The sequence below is a fragment of the Pseudorca crassidens genome, chromosome 2 (genome assembly GCF_039906515.1).
Source record: "Pseudorca crassidens isolate mPseCra1 chromosome 2, mPseCra1.hap1, whole genome shotgun sequence".
Taxonomy (NCBI): domain Eukaryota; kingdom Metazoa; phylum Chordata; class Mammalia; order Artiodactyla; family Delphinidae; genus Pseudorca; species Pseudorca crassidens.
Window position 1 is genome coordinate 30367244 of NC_090297.1, and position 21984 is coordinate 30389227.

A 21984-nucleotide genomic window follows, 5' to 3' on the forward strand; every position below is an offset into this window, starting at 1 on the left:
ATGTTCTTGTTCTGTGGCCCCTGGCTTACGGCAACATGAAATATAACAGGCAGTCAGTAAACACACACTGAGCAAACAACCTCAGGGCAGCGGTTAAGCTCACAGTCATTTCTGGGTGCTTTCTGATGACCACCTTTCACACCTACAACTGAAACCATTTCTGAGTAAGAGTATACCTAATAGGTCAACCAGAGCGACAACTGCAACCTTGATCTGGATGTACAGAAGTAGAGAGTGTTCCATTTCTCTTGCGAATTCTGTGCATTGCACTGCACATATTACAGAACCCAAACCCCTCTCACATGCCTGGCTAAATAGATAACACTGACCCTGGAGGCTCCTTCCTTCGCCCAGGCAGCACTATAACCTAATACAGACCCACAATCCCTTATCTGAAACCCTTGAAGCCAAGTGTATTTTGGAATTCAAAATTTGGGACATTTTAGAAAGATAATACATAACCTGTACCGTGTTATACAGCACCCCAGCAGTCAGAGGCAACATCCAGAAACCAGTAACGTTAGGAGTTCCTCAGCGCAACTTATGAGTAGTAACGCTTAGTGGGATAAATAAAGCTTATAAATAGCCTCCTGTCAGTTCAAGCAAATCTTACTGCCAAAGTGAGCTTGGGCCAAATTTACAAAAAAAATTTATTTTCCACCTTCAGAGCTTTTAGGACTTCAGAAATGCTGATAAGGAATTAAAGGTGGTAGTTAAGAATGTGGCCTATATGCATCAGAAAGGATTGAAATATGTCTCTATGTACATATATACCACATGTTTATAAATATATAAATTTAGCCAAATACATATACAGATGGGAAAGTCTGGAAAGTATACACTGAACGTCAACAGTAGTCATTTCTCGGTGATAGGATTGCTTTTTCTTTTTGCTTATAGGTACTTTCAAAGTTAGCTAAAATAAGATGTATTTGTATATATGTATATATAAATGTACTATAATTATATAAAGATATATATGTAATATATATATAAAATATATATATTATAAAGATATATATATTATAAAGATATATATATATATATATATATATATATATATATATATATATATATATATATCAACATATACAGGCTTTGGAGTCAGACTTAGATTCCATTTCTGGCCCTACTTACTAGCTGTATGACCCTGAACAAGTTATCTCACTTCTCTAAGCTTCTGCTTCCTGAACTGAACAAAGATAACAGTATCCACCTCCTATGGCTGTTGTCTTCTTTTCTATGGTTAATCGAGGCCACCCCTCACTGCATGGCCAAAAGGTCCTCTAGAAGCCAAACCAGACCTGTTGAAGGCCCAGATCTACAAAACAAAGACAGGAGGCATGACCTCCATTTCAATGTTTTATAGCCAGGCCTGCCACTGACTTGGGGTCTGGGCTTTTCCAAAAACATGACATCACACTAGGAGAAAAAACAAATTCACACCAAAATCCAAGTACTCTATTTCTTTTGAGAATTGCCCAAGAGGCAGCAACATTATTTCTTAATTCAATGGCTCCTTCTGTCTCCTCCTCCTGCTCTGCTTCCCCACTGCAGGTCCCCCAGTTATTTACAGGTACTCCCCAAGATCCAGACCAGTGCTACCCGATCGATGATGGAAACGTTCTACAACTGCACTGCCCAAAACAGTAGCCACTAGCTACATTTGAACAGTTAAAACGTGGCAAGAGTGAATGAGAAACTGAATTTTTTATTTACCTAGAGTAAATTTAAATAGCCACACGTGGCTAGAGGCTACAATACTGGCCAGTGCAGCTCTAGATCTTGTTCTTCTCTTCTACAAGAACCATCAGCCATCACACCCAATTCTAAACAGAGCTATCCAGCTGTGCCTGAGTTCAGGCCCTGCACTGTCCACTGGGTACTTCTACAAGATGCTCTGTGCACGGGTGGCTCCCAGGTAAAGCTGTGCTTTGACTTCTGGGCCAGCCCCTGAGCTCCCCCTGCTGTCACCAGCACCATCATCGCCCTGTCGACCCGGTTTGCCATCCGGCCCTTCGCTCACCCCTCTCCTTAGCTCCCCAGAGCCAGTCAGCCATCCATCTCTTCATTCTCACAATTGCCTTCCTCCAGGCCATCCTCTCTCCTCACCTGTTACCTCAAGAGCCTCCCAACTAAGAGATCTTCCTGCTTCTCCCTACCCGATTTACCAATTTTGTCTTTGGACTTGGCCAGATTAGACACTGATTTCATCTCTCCCTGCTCTAACACTTTCAGTATTACACCACTACTTGCAGGTGAAGGTCCAAACTCGTTGGACTGACACAAGAGGCCCTTTGCAAACTGGTCCTGCTCTCTCTCGCCATCCACCACCCAAAGACAGCCGATTCTAAACAGACAGGTTCCCCATGCACATTGCCCTCACTCTGACTTTCTGGCCCTTCTGCTTCAAAGTCCAGCCTCAATTCCTCCACCCTCCATCACCAAGCCCTCCTCAACCACACTAAAGCTCAGCAGTCATTTCTCCGAATTCTGAACGCCTTCCTGTCTATATGACTTGTCTGGAACTTTAAGGGAAATTAGAGTGTTTTTGGAAAAGCCCTGTGGCTCTGGAATAAAATGACCTAGATATTTCACTGGCTCCATCCATAACCTCATAGGAAACCTCAAGCAAATTACTTAATTTGTTTTGTCATTTGTAAAATGAGGATAACACACTGAACTTACATAGAAGCCGAAAGGATAAACAAATGAAATTCTATTTTTTTTTTTTTTTTGCCTCTCACTGTTGTGGCCTCTCCCGTTGCGGAGCACAGGTTCTGGACGTGCAGGCTCAGTGACCATGGCTCATGGGCCTAGCTGCTCCGCGGCATGTGGGATCTTCCCGGACCGGGGCGCGAACCTGTGTCCCCTGCAACAGCAGGCGGACTCTCAACCACTGCGCCACCAGGGAAGCCCAAATGAAATTCTTAATGGGTCAAGAGCCATGGACAATGCCTGGTACACAGCACCACATGCAGGAACGGTTAGTTCTCTTCCCTCTGCTCTACTTCTCCTCATTCCCACTGCTTTGATAATAATGACTGCCATTTATCAAGTCCCCCCGAATAGCTAGGCTTGTGCTAAGTTCTTCACGTGTTATTTCTGATTACTGGCCTCCTTTTACAAGTAAAGCTAGTGAGGCCCAGAGCAGGTAGCACACATGCCCAAGGACACAGAGCCAGGCCAGTAAATGGTGCAGCTGATATTAAAAGCCAGATCTGCTAGACTCCACAGCCTCCCCTTTTGCCAAATGAGCACAACATCTTCAATAAAACTATAAACTCTTAGGGGTAAGTACTATATGGAGAGAAGGATTAAGTCCGTTTGGATAATAAAGCCAAAGTACCACCATGGTCTCCACGGGTTGTGTAAGTGTGTGGCTGTCACTACTAGGTGGAGATCAAGTCCTGCCCTTCCTGAGCATCTACTAGACGGGTCTCGGAGGCGGTGTCCCTGCTTATCTCCTCAGTCACTGGCCTTGGCGTCCCATTTCCAGCACACTAGAAGAACTTGCAAAACCATGTGAGCAGTCTGTTCATATTTTCTATTTCTTCCTGGTTCAGTCTTGGCAGGTTGTGCATTTCTAAGAATTTGTCCATTTCTTCCAGGTTGTCCATTTTAATGGCATAGAGTTGCTTGTAGTAATCTCTCATGATCTTTTGTATTTCTACAGTGTCAGTTGTTACTTCTCCTTTTTCATTTCTAATTCTGTTGATTTGAGTCTTCTCCCTTTTCTTGATGAGTCTGGCTAATGGTTTATCAATTTTGTTTATCTTCTCAAAGAACCAGCTTTTAGTTTTATTGATCTTTGCTATCGTTTCCTTCGTTTCTTTTTCATTTATTTCTGATCTGATTTTTATTATTTCTTTCCTTCTACTAACTTTGGGGTTTTTTTGTTCTCTAGTTGCTTTAGGTGCAAGGTTAGGTTGTTTATTCGAGATGTTTCCTGTTTCTTAAGGTAGGATTGTATTGCTATAAACTTCCCTCTTAGAACTGCTTTTGCTGCATCCCATAGGTTTTGGGTCGTCATGTCTCCATTGTCATTTGTTTATAGGTATTTTTTGATTTCCTCTTTGATTTCAGACCAATCACAAGCACTGAAATTGAAACTGTGATTAAAAATCTTCCAACAAACAAAAGCCCAGGACCAGATGGCTTCAGAGGCAAATTCTATCAAACATTTAGAGAAGAGCTAACACCTATCCTTCTCAAACTCTTCCAAAATATAGCAGAGAGAGAACCACTCCCAAACTCATTCTACGAGGCCACCATCACCTTGATACCAAAACCAGACAAGGATGTAACAAAGAAAGAAAACTACAGGCCAATACCACCGATGAACATAGATGCAAAAATCCTCAACAAAATACTAGCAAACAGAATCCAACAGCACATTAAAAGGATCATACACCATGATCAAGTGGGGTTTATTCCAGGAATGCAAGGATTCTTCAATATATGCAAATCAATCAACGTGATACACCATATTAACAAATTGAAGGAGAAAAACCATATTATCATCTCAATAGATGCAGAGAAAGCTTTGGACAAAATTCAATACCCATTTATGATAAAAACCTTGCAGAAAGTAGGCATAGAGGGAACTTTCCTCAACATAATAAAGGCCATATATGACAAACCCACAGCCAACATCATCCTCAATGGTGAAAAACTGAAAGCATTTCCACTAAGATCAGGAACAAGACAAGGTTGCCCACTCTCACCACTCTTATTCAACATAGTTTTGGAAGTTTTAGCCACAGCAATCAGAGAACAAAAGGAAATAAAAGGAATCCAAATCGGAAAAGAAGAAGTAAAACTGTCACTGCTTGCAGATGACATGATACCATACATACAGAACCCTAAAGATGCTACCAGAAAACTACTAGAGCTAATCAATGAATTTGGTAAAGGAGCAGGATACAAAATTAATGCACAGAAATCTCTGGCATTCCTATACACTAATGATGAAAAATCTGAAAGTGAAATCAAGAAAACACTCCCATTTACCATTGCAACAAAAAGAATAAAATATCTAGGAATAAACCTACCTAAGGAGACAAAAGACCTGTATGCAGAAAATTATAAGACACTGATGAAAGAAATTAAAGATGATACAAATAGATGGAGAGATATACCATGTTCTTGGATTGGAAGAATCAACATTGTGAAAATGACTATACTACCCAAAGCAATCTACAGATTCAATGCAATCCCTATGAAACTACCACTGGCACTTTTCACAGAACTAGAACAAAAAAATTTCACAATTTGTATGGAAATACAAAAGACCCCGAATAGCCAAAGCAATCTTGAGAACGAAAAACAGAACTGGAGGAATCAGGCTCCCTGACTTCAGACTATACTACAAAGCTACAGTAATCAAGACAGTATGGTACTGGCACAAAAACAGAAATATAGCTCAATGGAACAGGATAGAAAGCCCAGAGATAAACCCACGCACATATGGTCACCTTATCTTTGATAAAGGAGGCAGGAATGTACAGTGGAGAAAGGACAGTCTCTTCAGTAAGTGGTGCTGGGAAAACTGGACAGATACATGTAAAAGTATGAGATTAGATCACTCCCTAACACCATACACAAAAATAAACTCAAAATGGATTAAAGACCTAAATGTAAGGCCAGAAACTATCAAACTCTTAGAGGAAAACATAGGCAGAACACTCTATGACATAAATCACAGCAACATCCTTTTTGACCCACCTCCTAGAGAAATGGAAATAAAAATAAACAAATGGGACCTAATGAAACTTAAAATTTTTGCACAGCAAAGGAGACCATAAACAAGACCAAAAGACAACCCTCAGAATGGGAGAAAATATTTGCAAATGAAGCAACTGACAAAGGATTAATCTCCAAAATTTATAAGCAGCTCATGCAGCTCAATAACAAAAAAAAACAAACAACCCAATCCAAAAATGGGCAGAAGACCTAAATAGACATTTCTCCAAAGAAGATACACAGATTGCCAACAAACGCATGAAAGAATGCTCAACATCATTAATCATTAGAGAAATGCAAATCAAAACTACAATGAGATATCATCTCACACCAGTCAGAATGGCCATCATCAAAAAATCTAGAAACAATAAATGCTGGAGAGGGTGTGGAGAAAAGGGAACACTCTTGCAGTGTTCTTGCAGAACAGTATGGAGGTTCCTTTAAAAACTATAAATAGAACTACCATACAACCCAGCAATCCCACTACTGGGCATATACCCTGAGAAAACCATAATTCAAAAAGAGTCATGTACCAAAATGTTCATTGCAGCTCTATTTACAATAGCCTGGAGATGGAAACAACCTAAGTGTCCATCATCGGATGGATGGATAAAGAAGATGTGGCACATATATACAATGGAATACTACTCAGCCATAAAAAGAAACGAAATTGAGCTATTTGTAATGAGGTGTATAGACCTAGAGTCTGTCATACAGAGTGAAGTAAGTCAGAAAGAGAAAGACAAATACCGTATGCTAACACACATATATGGAATTTAAGGAAAAAAAATGTCATGAAGAACCTAGGGGTAAGACAGGAATAAAGACACAGACCTACTAGAGAACAGACTTGAGGATATGGGGAGCGGGAAGGGTAAGCTGTGACAAAGCGAGAGAGAGGCATGGACATATATACACTATCAAACGTAAAATAGATAGCTAGTGGGAAGCAGCCACATAGCCACATAGCGCAGGGAGATCAGCTAGGTGCTTTGTGACTGCCTGGAGGGGTGGGATACGGAGGGTGAGAGGGAGGGAGATGCAAAAAGGAAGAGATATGGGAACATATGTATATGTATAACTGATTCACTTTGTTATGAAGCAGAAACTAACACACCATTGTAAAGCAATTATATTCCAATAAAGATGTAAAGAAAAAAAAAAAAACCATGTGAGCAAATTAGCCAGCAGTTCAAACGAGCAGGATTAACGCTTCTCAATGCTATGTACACACCACTAGGGGGCCGTCCCATGGCCTCTCCAAGACAGGGCAACACATACCAGTAAGAGATTCATTCACTTTACAAGGAGATAAACAGATCCCGATTCAGCTACCCAGAATCCAAGTCAGGCTGCGTTAATGATAACAATGATAGTAATATTACCATGAATAATATTAATAGCAAATACTTAAGGCTTACTGCATGCCGGGCATGGTTTTAACCTCTGTATGTGTATTTAATCTTCACAACTCCTCCATGAGGTATGTGGCGTTATTATCACCACTTTACAGACTGAGATAAACACGGAGAGGTTAAGTAACCTGTCCAAGAACACAAAGCTAATAAATGGTACAGCCAGGATTCAAACCCAGGGAATCTGGGTGAAGAGTCTGTGCTCTTAATCAAAAACTATATTAACTATCAGAAAAATGTGGGGTTCAGAAAGCATTTCTGGCAGAGGAAATAATTTCAGCACAAAGAGACAGCATTATGATGTCTCAGAAATAAGTAACAAAAAGCAGTATAAATAAGTAGAAATGAAAAGTTTTGTTTGAGGAGCATCAGGGGATACAAAAGAAGAGTGCTGGGGTTAGGGCTCAGGCATCAGATTCAAACAGACGACCTGAGTTCTATTCTGTCACGGACCTGGTGAGTGATCACAAGCATGTCACCTACTCTCACCAAGCCTCAGTCTCTCCATCTGAATAATGGACATTCTCTTACAGAACTTTTGTGCTCAGGGTGAGGCCCACAGACCCACAGTAAGTGCTTAAGAAATGTAAACTGCTAATGATAATAGTCATAACAGTAATCAATTTTTATTTAAAAATACAATTTTATTTTTTTAATTTATTAGAAATAGATTTTTATTATATGTAAGGCCAAACTGTGAGGCTCTGAATGCCACGTGGAGTTTGGATTTGACTCCAAAGGAGAGCTAAGTACATAGCACACACAGGGCAGGGATCTCTTGAGAGAAGCCCATAGCACGGGGCACCCAGCATTAAAAAGAATGGAAAGAGGGCTTCCCTGGTGGCGCAGTGGTTGAGAGTCCGCATGCCAATGCAGGGGACACGGGTTCGATCCCTGGTCCAGGAAGATCCCACATGCCGCGGAGCAACTAAGCCCGCGCGCCACAACTGCTGAGCCTGCGCTCTAGAGCCCGTGAGCCACAACTACTGAGCCCATGCGCCACAACTACTGAAGCCCGTGCACCTAGAGCCCGTGTTTCACAAAAGAGAAGCCACCGCGATGAGAAGTCCGCACACCGAAACAAAGAGTAGCCCCCGCTCATCGCAACTAAAAAAGAAAGCCCACGTGCAGCAGCAAAGTCCCAACACAGCCATAAATAAATTTTAAAAATCAAATAACTATGCTTCTTAGCCCCTTTCTTCCTTTCCTCCTTCCCTCCCTCCCTTTTCTTTCTCTCTTCCTCACTTTCTTTTCATTTTTTTAACATTTTAAACATTTCCCATAATCTCATGGCTTTAAAAAAAAGTACCACAGATTTTAACAATTAACATGGGCAGAGACATCTCTAAAAACACATCCCATGCCCTGCAAACCTGTTAAGCCCTGGACTCAGAATCCAAGTTGTCCCCTGTGCAAATCCAATTTAGGTTAGCAAGGACTAAATATCACTGGTTTAGCTCAAGGAGAAAGACGACGACTGTGCAATTACTTTTCAGCCACAGGCTGCAGTGGTCACAGGCTACTGGAGAGATGACTTTTTCCTCCAGGCTCTCTCTTCACTGGGCCTTCTGTGAACTGTCTGTGGTCTGGTGATAAAGCTGAAAGAGAAGTGGCAAGAGCAAACCAGGAAGGGTTGGGGGTGGAAAGAAGTACAGAGCCCGCTTAAAGAGGAAGGGGGCAGATGTCCTTCAGGCGACAAATCACTCGGGCTAGGAAATGTATGAGTCTAGAGGGTTCGAAAGACAACAGATTTTTGAGCACCTACTGATGTACGAGGCATTAGGCTGGCATTTGGGGAGGAGAGAGGATGCAAAATACTAAAAGCAGCAAGTTCGAGCCTGTAAAAATGTAGCTGAATGAACAGCCAACAAAGAGATGAAAAAGCAGAGGGTTTTACCCGGAAATAATAAGCAGTCGGGTTTGAAGTAAGAGGAAATGAAGGTGAGCTGGGGAAGATAAGACTCGAGAAGGGGGGCTGAGGCCAGACCACGCAGGACTTGAATGCAGTGCTGAAGAATCTGAACTTTATTCCTCAGGCTACAAGGACTGGCGCAGCATTCAAGTTCACAAAACAAAACAGTAGGGCATGATAAAAGTCGTTCTAAGGCAAGCCCCAAGGGAGGAGGAGACAGGGGAGGAAGACTTGTAAGGACACCACTGCACTAGTTCAAGTAAGAGGATACCAACGTGAACCATGCGGATTTAATTTTTTTTTTAATTTTCAAAAAATTTTTAAATTGCAGAAAAAGAATGGACAGAATTTGGTTATTTAGACATAGGAGGTTATTTAGACATAGGAGAGGGAAGAGTCAAGGATGACTGAGGTTTTTAGTGATTATATTGATAGAAAAGAAACTGGAGGGAGGGAAGGAGTGAGGAAGAGAATGAACGTAGTAATTTGGAAGAAACCAGCCTAGGAAAGGCCCTGAAGAGGGCAGCCAGTTTCTAAGCTCTTAGAGGTGGGCATTTGCAATTCCTAAATGTGCTTCCCAGAGGAAACCACCCCTAAATTAGCATTCCTTCGGTCCTGTGAGACCTTCTAGAAGGCAAACATTCACTCCCATTTTACAGATGGAAGAGAGGAAAGTCAAGAGACATGTCCAGTATGATACCAAGGTGCAGTAACAAAAATAAATATTAAAGTATCCAGCCACGTAGACGTACACTTTGTTCAAATCCTCATCATTCACATTTGGAGCTTTAGTTCACATATGCACCACCTGTAAAATCTACAAGTTTGTTACAGTAGATTTTAAGCCGCAAAGAAAACAAGCGAGCCAGTGAGCTTCTATGTCCCAAAACTGTCTTTCTGCTAATAAATATTGATGTCTCCCTCTTCCTGAACCTTCTGTCCCCGAGGACTTTTCTGTGCAAAGCACCCCTTCTAAGTGAACGTTTGTGGGTCACCTCGCTTGCTCTAGGCTCCCACTGTAGAATTCCACAACAAACTGTTTTCTGAGGGCAAGAAAAGTCTTCAGGGGGTTCTCCTGTTCTAGAAACAAACAAAAGGTTAAATGCGACGAAGAGGGAAACGGAGAAGGGAACGACAGAAGGAGGAAGAAAAAGGAACACAGTTCTCTTTTGTTTAAAGGAACCAAGTGGGCCAAATTAATTTGCTTAGGAGCCTGCAGAGCTTCCCACAAAGGTGGAGATGATGGGCAAGATTTCCACGTGTAGGATAAACATCTAGGAAAATTCATTTTCTCTGTGCTAAAAGGGTACATCGGTCACACAGCTTTTACTTATTAAGAGACGGGGGAGCAAGAAGACTGACTAACCCAGGGGCTGTTTTTCCGACATTCTCACTGGCTTCTGCCCTGGTAGTCTAGGTTACCCTTTATGCTACCCTGAGTTATAAATAGCATTCATTTCCTTTCTCAGGCCAGACAGACTTTAATACTTTATTTCTTGGGTCCAAGGGAAAAAATACTCATAGCACATCTCATTCTGAATTTGAGTTACTACCAAGCTTCCTCGCTTTGAATCAACCATGGAATAAGAAAACCACTTCAAAACATCAAAATTTGTTTGTTGTTGCCATGTTGTTAAATTAGCCCAGAAAAGTCCAATGGGACTTCTGAGTAGCTGTTTCCTTTCTAGTACATAGCTCAGAATCCTCCAGAACACAGCTCCAGGGCTTTGCATGTGTCTGGGATGAGGCAGGTGAATATTTTATACAATGACATGGGTGAGTACTGAGCCCGATGAAGGATTCCCCAAGGGATAAGAGCACCTTCAGTTGTTAGACAGAAACAGGAAGGCATTTCTCCTTATTTCTTTTTAAGGAAAGAAAAAGCTACACCAAGAAGAGCAGTTAAATAAGTGAAGAAGCAGAAAAGCCCCTACTTACAACAGCTACTTGTCTGAGACCCATGCAAGGTCTAGGAGTCTGAAGAGGCCAAGAGAATCAGATGGAACAGGCTGCCACTCGACCAGAAGCTTTACATCTCACTTCAACATCACAACTTAGCTCAAAGATCCCGGTCTGAACCTGAAATGACACCAACCCCGATCTAAAACTTCTGCATTTCACTTTTCTGCAATTCCTACCAAGCTTGGCTTGACACTCCTGAATGCAGGAAAGACAAATCAAGGAAAAGAATGGACATTTTTGGAGAGATGCATCCAAGTGAGAGCTTTCCTTTCTCTACCAAGACAAAGGCAAGGACTGAAAGCCAGCTTCACTTTGCCCCCCAAATACCTAGGCCTTTGAGGGGCTCTTACCCTTGGCTCACCTCACAAGGTCCCCCCGTCCTGCTGAGCCGACCCCACACTCTCTTACTATGAATCACCAGATCCCTCTCTGTCAGACTGTCAGCTCCTTGCGGAAGCCCTGTTTCTCCTGATGAGCGTCACAAACAGCATTTTAAAGCAGTCTTTGGGTTGGTCCCCTGGGCTATCAGGACGTGGGAATTTTGATCATATGCATATAGGAAGCATCAAATTCGCTATCTGTTTCCCTTGGGGTTCAGGGACATCCAGAGGAGGCCCAAAGGGTTCCCCCAACCTGTTGTAGATGGTGTGACTCTCCTCTGAGGCCAAAGCAACTCTGGAAACAGAGCTGACCGAAACAGAACTGAGGGCTTGGTGCCATTTCTTACCAATTTTAACATGAGCAACTTAGCATCTAGTAGTGTAACCCCACTTATTGTAGGTATTACGATGGGGACAAATCATTTCAAATTAAAAATGAAACCAAAACCTTGACAGTAACTCCTCACCAGCAAGTGGCTAGTTTCGGATTTCTGAAAGGTCACAGAAGATTCTGAGATCACTTTGCATTTATCACCCAGCGGCAGATAACTGCTTCAGAGCTGCCCCGACTTCTCACAGAAGATCTCCCTCTACTTAGGAGATGAAGCGCTCCAACAGGCTCTGGCGGGCTGGCTGAGAAAACAGAACCCACCTCTTTCTGCTGCCATCGGGCCTGTCCTCTGCCAACTGTCTGGATGCTGCCCTTTCGAAGGGGCAAGGGGAAGATATGTACTTAATCTTAAGCTCTCACCTGTCCCAGTACCAGAGCCCAGAATGTCATGGAAACTGATGCAACAGCTCCCTCAAGATCAGCCCTTCAAGTGAGCTAAGCCCATGAGAGATGCAAACTATCAGCACCATCGTGTGCTGCGACTGTATCTTGCAGAGGCTGCAATGGAAGAAAAGAACGAACACGGAGGAAGTCCTTTGCTCGCTTAGTTTCCTCCCATTTTACAAACTTGTGCAACGTGCTATTCCCCCAGCCTCTCATAGTTTCCAAGCCTTTTAAGAGCAAGTGGAGCGCCGGCCCACACTTACACGGCTACTTGACAGTTCCCTAGCAAACGGCTGAGAAAAGGGGCACAAGTGGGTACTAGTGGTCATGCCAAAGCTCAGACGTAACAGGAGCTGCATGGGCACACCCAGGAGAAAAAAAATACCAGGGAGCCCCGGGCAGAAAACCTAGGAGCTAGACAGAAAACAGAGGTCTGCAGGTCCTCCCAAAGCACCAGCCTGACCCAAATTTCAGCCCTGGGCCTCTCACTCTCCAGAAGACAACCTCCTGCTCAACAATTGGTCTTTTGTGCTGCACAACGTTATCCACCAAGGGCTGGGTGGAAAAAAAAAAACCTAATCCCCTTCACCTGTAACCTCATTGTGGCCTCCAGGCCCAGGGTGGACAGGGCTCTCCTGGACTCCGGGTCTGCGCACAGCCCAATCTCTCACAGGGGCTGAGGACCGACAGGAGAGCCAGGCAGCCCCAGTACACACACCAGTCCTCACCCAAAGGAAGGCTCCGTCATGGGGAGTGCACCTCCACACAAGTCAAACTCGAAGGTCAGGATGGAGAAACTGAGGCTCAGAGAGGGGCAGCCACCCGCCCCAGGTCACACAGCGAAGTCAGGAACGGAGCTTTAGTACTACCAAAACCCCGGTCTCGGGATTCCTGAGTACCTCACTGGCCCCCGCCTGCCCTCATCACGCTCGGCTAAGAATAACTAACATCCCCACAGCACCTCAGCCCCAATGTCTCCGCCTCCGTAGGGCCAGGACCTTGGTCTTTGCCCCGAGCGTCCGCCAGCCAACCCACAGACCCTGCCCGCCCGAGGGTCTGACCCGCCACCGCCCCGGAGCCCCAGCCCAGCGTCCCACCGCCCGCCTGACCTGCAGATTCGCGCTCCCGAGAGCCGGCGGCGGCAGACATTTCCCTGCCTGCTTCCTCAAGCTCTTCATCACGCCGCCCGGAGCCCCGCCCCCCGTTTCCACCCCCAGACGGGCCCGCCCCCGCGTGCCACCCTCGCCAATCAAAGGCCGGGCTTCTCCATAGCTCCGCCCCCAAAGAGAACGGGGCCCGCCCCTGAAGCCTGGCCTCCTCCAATCCCCTTCGCGCCTTCCGAGATCGATACCTGCCTCCGCCAATTCCAGAGCGCCCGGGCCGGGTGCCCTGGGCTGAGTTCCAGCCGCGCGGCGTGGGCGTCTCGGGCTCCGGCTCCTTGCGCCTGTAGCGAGACAGCCACAGAAACTTAGGATCTAGGGCCTTGGTGTTGAAACCTGTGGAAGGAAAAAGGAGGGAATACTGAGCCACGGACTTGAAGACCCGGTTCCACCTCCGCAAGGTGGATTTGCTCCGTGAGCAAATCGCTCAGCCTCTCCGGGGAGGCTCCAAGCCTGTTTCCCTGGCGCACAGTGTGGGCCTGAGATTCAAATACAATAATAAACATGAAAACGAAAGTGCTATACCAAGATAGACAAGCACCACTCCTGCGACCTGGTGGTAACTACGTGCCAAGGTCTATGCTCCTTAATTCTCACAACTAACTTTAGGAGCAAGGGAACGATTATCCGGTGGCAACTATTATCCCATGGCAACTGAGCTCAGAGAGGTGAAGTCTGAGGTCGCAGAGTGAGTGGCAGTGTGGGAACTCAAATACATGTTAGTACTAGGGAGCGGGTTGGGGGCTTTAACTACCCATAATCTCCATCAGCAACTCGCAAGCCTCCCAAAAAAACACACTCTAAGTAAAAGCAGTGTGCCTGCTATGAAATGTGCCTTCAAGACGAGTCCTCTGGTTCCCTCTGAACCAGATTGCCACTCTTCCTTCCTAGAAATTCTTGGGTGTTCTCTGCCTCTCACTCAAACCCAGGTCTGCCTGATTCCTAAACACTTGCTGTTTCCTATGCTATCCTGCCTGTTCTCCTTGTAGAACAGCATGAACCTGACCGAACTGAATTGGATTTGCAAGGGCATCATAAATGAAGAGACTTGGGTCGTAGGACTGACTATGGCACTCCCAGACACAGCTTTTAAATTATTTTCAGCAGTTACATGCCATTAACCCATCTGATCCTCACAAAACTCTTGGAGTAGTAAGGCAAGTTCGTATTTCCACTGTACAAATAATAAAGCCAAGGCTCATAGAAATAAAATATATTGTTCACATTCACAACTAGGAAGTGGCAGAGCTGGGATCTGAACTGAAATCTCTGGACTCCATGGGCTTTGGAGTTATAACCTGGGGTTCCAAACCTGGTCCTATTAACTTCCATTAATGAATGACCTCGGGTAAGTTACTAAAATGTCAGTTTACTCTCTTGTCAGTTTACTCATCTGTAAAACAGGATACTCTTTAGTACTGCTCAAAAGACTAAACAGAAAAACATCGTTGTTGTCTGTTGCTGTCTAGAAAAATACATGGCACACAGTAGGTACTCAATTAATGTTGGCTAATTCTTTCCTCTAACTGTGATCTTTTGACCAAGTCACTTCCACTCCCTGACCTTTTGTGCTGCACATTACCCACCAAGGACTGGGTGGGGAAAAACTAGTTCCTTTCACCTGTAACCTCATCCCGGACTCTGGTCCTTTTATCTGTAAAATGCAAGGGTTGGGCAGGTGGATTCCCAAGAGTCTGTCATCTCTGAGAGTCACCTCTCACCCAGACCCCTCCCAGAGGAAGTCCACATCATGATAGCTGCTCAAAGAAGCTGAGTTAGTGCAGTTTCCCTGCTGGTTACCCCAGGTGTGGACCCCGGAAGGAAGAGCAGGGAAGGGAACCGACAGACAGATACCTAAGCCTAAAAGAGGGGAATCATCCTCGACTACTCCCTCTCTTTCATTCTCACAGCCGGGCACCAAGCTCTGTTCATCCATTCAACAAATATGTGTTAAGTGCCTACTACATGGCAGGCACTGTTGTAACCACAGACAGGAAAGCTGTGAACACAACCCAAACTCAGTGTTCCCATGGTGCCTTCATTCTCATCAGTTTGATCTCTCCAGTCCATCCTCTCCTCCCCATCCCCATGACTGGGCCCTGGTCCAAGCCTCATTTTTTATGCCTGAACCACTGCAATACATTCCCATTGATCTCCCTGCTCTAGGTTCTCCCCTTCTGCACCAGTTGCCAGAGGAACTTTCCTAAAGTGCAAATCCTGCCTCGTTATTCCTCAGTTTAAAGCTCCATCAGCTCCCCACAAGCTACAGGGCAAAATCCAAGCTCTTTGATGGTTATTTAAGACCCTTCATGCGCTGTCTCTGCTGGCCTGTCCTGGTTCAGCTCATTCCACAGCCTCCTCCCACCCCAACTTCAATCCCACCCAGTGCTCTGCTCTTAACTCCGACTGTCTTTTTTCCCATGTTGGCTGCCTGGGAAAAAACCTCACTCATCCTTCAAGTCTCAGCTTAAACATCACCTCCTACACGAAGTCTTCCCTGAGCAGTGTAGATGGGATGGGTTGGCATGAGCTTAGGACACATTAGAGCAAAACTCAAGAGCTCGGTCTCTGGAGGACACTCTCTAATCCTGTCTAATCCTGGCTCTATTATTTACCAGCTATGTACTCAGGTAAGGCATTTAACCTCCCTGAGCCTCAGTTCCCTCCCCTGTAAAATGGACACACTGATAATACCTACCTTGAACGGCTGTGGTAAGAAAAATGAGATAATGTGCTGAAAAGTCCTCAGAACAGTGTCTAACACGCAATAAGTCCACAATGAATGTTAGCTAAGGAAATATTTTTCTGAGCTCCTACTATGTGCTGGGCACTTACACATGTATTACCTCATTTAATTCTCACAATTCCGTGAGGAAGATATTCTTTACATATAGAAGTCTACAAACAAGCAAACTCATAGAAAAAGAGATCAGATTTGTGGTTACCAGAGGGAGGGATGAAGTGGGGGAAAAGGGGATTGGGTGAAGGCAGTCAAAGGTCCAAACTTCCAGTTATAAGATAAATAGGGAGTTCTCTGGTGGCCTAGTGGTTAGGATCCCAGGCTTTCACTGCCGCAGCCCGGGTTCAATCCCTGGTCGGGGAATTGAGATCCCACAAACCGCATGGTATGCACCCCCCCAAAAAAGAAAAATAAATAAGTACTAGGGGTGCAACAACATGATACATATATTTAATACTGCTGTGTTATATGAAAGAAAGTTTTTAAGAGTGTAAATCATGAGTTCTCACCACAAGGAAAAAATATTTTTTTCTACGTCTTTAATTGTATATCTGTATGAGATGATGGATGTTCACTAAACTTATTGTGGAAATCACTTCGTGATGTATGTAAGTGAAATCATTATGCTGTACACTTTAAACTTACACAATGCTATATGTCAATTAGAGCTCAATAAAACTGGGAGAAAAAAAAAAGCTCTACAAAACCAAGGTTCAGAGAGGTGAGGTGGTTTGCCCAAAGTCACACAGCTAAAGACCAGCAAAGATAGGCTTCAAATGCAAGAGGTTGTATAGCTTCAAAGTCCATTCTCTTTGCTGTTACTACTGTTATTACTTCTCCAACAACTACCAATAATAATCATAAAACAGGTTATCCTTATTAGTTGAAGGTTTGGAGATAAATTTCCCCTGCTTATAGAATCAACCCTTTAACTCAGCATTCAAGGCTGTATATTGTTTCCTTTTCCCACATTGCCCAGTTTGCATCAACAGTCAGTACCCTTCCTGCACACCAGGCAAACTAAGTTGGAGCCCCCAGACATTCAGGCTCCATGAGGAGACCACGATAGAAGGGGAGCCCACCCCGGATTCCTGCAGAGCCAGGATGTTAGCTAGAAAGGAAGTAAGTGACAGTGTTGGGTAAACAGCTAAGCCCCAGTGCCTGGTGGCTAGAATTTGCATGTTCTCTGGCTGATTCTCTGCTCTTTACCTGCCTGGCTGATCGCCCAGTCTAAACAAATTCTGCCCTAGAGGCCACTAACTTCTCACTGTTAAGTTAAAGCTAGACCATCTTCTCAGCTGTGGTGGGGGACAGAGCAGGGTACAAGGGCAGGAGAGCTCTTATGACAGACTTCCCTTGGTTCTAGCTGTGGTTGTCAGGGAGAGGGAAGGTGGGCCTCTAGAAGCTGCTGACCCTGCTAACTTGTAAAAGATTCTGCATGAGAATCACAACTCACCCCATGCAGCCCTGCCCAGAGCAGGGAGGGCAAAGGGGCCCTGCTGGCGTTAAGACTCAGGTCCAGAAACGGGAAAACAGAAATGCAAACATCATGGCTGGCTGGTGGCCTGGGGGCACGGTGGCCTCGTGCCAGCAGCTTTGAGAGGGCACAGAAACTGTAGAGTGTAAGTCCAAAGGGTGCAAAGTCAACTGGTGGTGGGGAGGTCAGTGCCCAGCCTCCCCTTCCCCCGGGAGCCTGTGGTCTTACCTACCTGGACAGGCCCTGGCGACTTCCTGGAGAAACGTTCTGGTGTGTGAACCAAACGGGAGCTGGAATACGAGGCTGAGCTCCGCTGTGTCCAGCTGGACGGTGACATCTGAGCCTGCACAGGGGAGGCAGGAAATGAGCCCCTGGCCTCCAGGATGCTTAGGTGCATCTTTAGACTGGAGCCCCCAGCATGGAACGTCAGCAGCCCAAGCTCCCAAAGCCCCTTTGACCCTTAAGCTGGGGCAATAAGGGAGCCCTCTGTACCCCCAGCTTCAAATTAACATCACCCTCAGTCTACAAAGGGGGTGGACCTCAGCTCTGAAAATTCAGTAAGCCTCACCGTAGCCTTCTGGACGGAGCCAGAAGAAACCAACTTCTCAACCTGTAGTCTACCCCCTGCCCCACCAGTGGAATGAAAAGCACACAGAGGCGGACAGGGGGGCCGTCCGTCAGTCAGTCTCCCTGACTGTGCCAGACACACGCTAGTCACAGGGAACACCACGCTGAAGACATCAGACATGGCCTTGTCTTCAGGGAGCTGGAGTGTGGATGGTGTCTGGCTCATAGCGTAACCGCAGCACCCAGCAGGCACATGGCGAGCACGCAAAACATGTGCTGAACTAATGAATGAGTAGGAGCAATGCCGCAGACTGATCAAGAGCGTGGGCTCCAGAGACTGGATTCCGAGTCTGAATCCTTGTCCCACCACTTGCTAAATTACTTAATTTCTCTGGGCTTCCATTACCTCGTCCATAAAATGGGGATGAAAGCAGTGATGACCTCACAGAATTGTGAGGAAAGCACGTGATGTGTGTAAAGCTCGTTAGCATAGTGCCTGGCGCGAGGTCATCATTGATTAAATATTCATTTCTATGATTATTAGTACTACCTCTGCTATTACGACTGCAGTCCAGCAAAGAACACCGACATTACATAGGCCACTATAAATAATTAAATCACTGTGGGTGACAGAGAGGTGGTAAGGACAAGACAAAGGAATGCGTATGAGTGAAATACAAACACTTTCGGATACAAACACTCTCAGGAGTTCAACAAAGCCTTCCAGAGGAAAGTCAGTGTGAACTGAAGCCCTGGAGGATAACTGGCTATGCGAAAAGAGGAGTGAGGGCTTTCAAGAGGAGGAAGTAGCGTGTGCAGGGGCTCCGTGGTGAACACGCGTCATGTTTGAGATGCTTGGAATGCAGAGGATTCCAAGTGCAGCAAGCAGGGAAAGGAGTGACTGGAGAGATGACCGGGGCCTCATCCTGCAGGGTCCTGCGTGCCACAGTGAGACGATCAGAAAGTGCTTTTACTTCACACCACTCTTCTCTCTGCAGATTCTGTTCCCCCTGCCCCAACTGGGACTCAGACTGAAAGGACCACTCACCAAGAAAGTAGACTTCACCATCCAGGGACACTGCGGGCAGGGAAACGAAAGGGCCCTTAGCAACTGAGCATCATCCTTCCTCCCAACGCCCCACCTCCAACAAGGGCAGAAATGACCCGGGACCCCAGAGGAGAGGGATCATCCTGTCCAGGCCCCTGTGGCACCTTCTTCCAGAGCGAAATCCCGAGAGATCGGCACGATCTGGTCCAAGGAGACATCATCCCCGGTAACGGCCATCCTCCGGTGTGTGTACAGGAAGAGACTGAGGGCAGGAAGCAGAGTGAGGACAGGGGGCCTGTAGTCTAGTCGTCCCTCAGGCCCATCGGGGAAGCCTCGGGGTGCTCGCACTCTCTCCTTGGTTCCTGGGGCTGTGCTCATGCCTCTCTGCTCATGGTACCCACCAGAGACTGTTGGGTCATCAAAGCTGAACTTGCCTCATTTCGGGGAGCCCCTGCCTTGTTAGTAAAACCCATGTTTGATCTCCCCCTGTGCGTTCTAGCACTGCAAGTGACAAGAACAGGGCAATCTTAGCCTCCCCACTCCCTCCCTGAACCTCAGCTTTTTCATCTGTAAGGTGAGGGTGGTGGGTTCAAAAATGTCTAAGGCTCCTCCCAGCTCTGAGACCCTGAGGTTCACCTTCTGGCTGTGAGACCATTGATAAATATTAATTATTCTCTCTCTGCTTCTGTGTAATATGTGGGTATTACTAGCAACATTTATGGAGCCCTTTCTATGTGCTTCACAGCATTTTAAACACTTTACATGTAGTAACTCATTTTAATCTTCAGTCTGGACACATTGAGGTTTGCTCAGGATGACATGGCTCGGAAGTAACAAAGCCTGAATTTCAACCCAAGACAGGCCACAGGGCTCAAGATCTGGAGCGTATGTTCAACCATCTTCTTGAGAAGTTTTCTCATCAAATTTTGAGGATTATATGAGCTAAGACTACAGAGGGCTTGGCCTATAGTGGTCAAAAACTATTATCATTATTACAATTATTCTAGAAGCCTCAGACTCTGCCCTAGAGGGCATGAAGTCCAGCTGGAGGGACAGTGGAGAATAATCAAACCCAGGGCCAGAGAGGCAAGGACTGAACCAGTCACTGACGCATGTTCCTGGCCACCATGTTCCGGGCGGTAACGCACGAGTCCCAGGAGGCGGCTCTGCCTGCTCTCTCCCTCACACAGCGCTCCTTGCACCGCCTGCAGCTCAGGGTCAAGGCAAACCAAAAGGGAGCCGGGCCCCAGGCCTCGCCCAACCCAGCCCACCCCACCTGCCCTGCCCTGCCCTGCCCCGCCCCACCCTCACCCACACAGATTCACTCTGTGGTTTCACCTCTCCCACCCTTCCTCATCTGTGAAATGGGAAGAGTAACCCCCAACGTCACAGGGGGTGGGAGGATAACTGAGTATTTAAAGCACCCGGGAGAGAGTCCAGGACTAACTGCTTAGTATGTACAGGTTTCCATCTCCCCCTGAAGGCACAGAGAGAGGGAGGCAAGCAGACAGACACGTAGACACCTGCCATTCCACTTCCCAAGGCCAGGCACGCCAGGCCCTGGGGCTGGGAGCTCGGCACCCGCAGGGAAGGATATGATGATGCAGTACTCCCCCTCAGCCAGGGTCTCCTGGATCGCCACAGACTGGTCCATGCTGGCCCCTGCTGAGCAGACACGCCCCGGGGGAGGGCAGATGGGAGCCCCTTAGGTCAACAAGTCACTCAGGAGGTTATGGAGCTGCCTGAGGGAGGGCTGGGGGCAGGGAGGAGGGGCTTTGTGCTGGGAGAAGGCGGAGGAGGCCTCATCCGCTCCCTCCTCCTCCCCCTCCCCCTTCCCCTGAGAATGAGCCTTTCAGTTTCTAGGGAGAGGGGCCATCCCTTTGCCCCCGGTGAGAGGTACAATTTGCTGTACCGCCCTTTGTCTTGAAGGGCATCCAGTCGCTTCTAAGTGGGGTCCAGTCTATTTGTTGGACGTGGGGTGCCGTGTCCCATTACTGGAGAGGAGGACAAGTCCTATTGCTCCTGGGATGGGGCTCTGCCTTCCTTTTTGGGGAGCAGTATTAGTCCTGCTGGCACCTCTCTGGGCAGTGTCAGGGGTGTATCTGCACGTATCTCAGGAAGGGAGCTCTCATCCTAAACAAGGACCCCAGTTCTGTCCCTTTTTCCCTGGAGATGGGAAAGTGTCCCATTACTCCTTGGCCCTCCCCCAGCCCAGCAGGCCCCATTGCGTCAGCCGAAGGCCGAGAGTGTCCGGCTCTGACAGCATCAGGACAGGGGTCCCAGCCCTTAGCTTGCCCAGTCCCTCCTGCCCAGCCCCGCCCTGGTTTCCCTGCTCCGCACCTGCTCCCACACCTCTGCCATCGCCGCCTACCTCCTGAGCTGTCACCGCTGCTGGGTGTGCGGAACACCGCGGCCCCGGGACCCAGCCAGAGACTACATTTCCCAGAAGCCACCACGCCACACGACGGTCAGCCAGTCTGCAAGGCCCAGCCTGCCCACGCCAGTGCGGGGGTGGGGTGGGGTGGGGTGGGGTCTTCCCTGCCCCCGTTAACTCCTTAGGTCTTGGGCTACCCTGGGCTCCCTATTCCGGAAAGATTTTCCTAAGTACTTGCCCTCGGCTCACCCTCGGTCCTGGAAGTCATGGGGCCAGAGCTCCCCTCCCAGGGCCTGGAAGGAAGATGGTCAGTTTAAGGAAAAACACTTACTCAGTTTCATCCTCAACTCCTCTCACTCCAGGCAGGCCAACACTGGCCTCTACTGGAACGCTTCCTCCCCAGCTAACTACCCCATCCTAGCTTAAAGG

The 21984-nt window shown here is 46.6% G+C and overlaps 1 protein-coding gene across 7 annotated transcripts in view; it reads right to left on the reverse strand.

Moving 5' to 3' along the window:
* INPP5B (inositol polyphosphate-5-phosphatase B) overlaps window positions 1-21844 on the reverse strand; it is a 47738-nt gene extending 25894 nt beyond the window's left edge. Inside the window, exons 1-7 of one of the 7 annotated variants that reach the window (XM_067725555.1) lie at window positions 21805-21841; window positions 20779-20843; window positions 20292-20386; window positions 19346-19443; window positions 19182-19211; window positions 17799-17909; window positions 13545-13685 (exon numbers count right to left, since the gene is read on the reverse strand). In XM_067725555.1, the coding sequence (XP_067581656.1) occupies window positions 13545-13685; window positions 17799-17909; window positions 19182-19211; window positions 19346-19443; window positions 20292-20386; window positions 20779-20843; window positions 21805-21823 (559 nt within the window). In that variant the 5' untranslated portion in view covers window positions 21824-21841. Of the gene's footprint in view, window positions 1-8649; window positions 8669-13298; window positions 13387-13544; window positions 13686-17798; window positions 17910-19181; window positions 19212-19345; window positions 19444-20291; window positions 20387-20704; window positions 20844-21552; window positions 21585-21804 lie in introns of those variants that run through there. The other 6 variants (XM_067725554.1, XM_067725558.1, XM_067725557.1 and 3 more) reach the window with 6 other exon arrangements.
* Window positions 21845-21984: the final 140 nt, after the last annotated feature.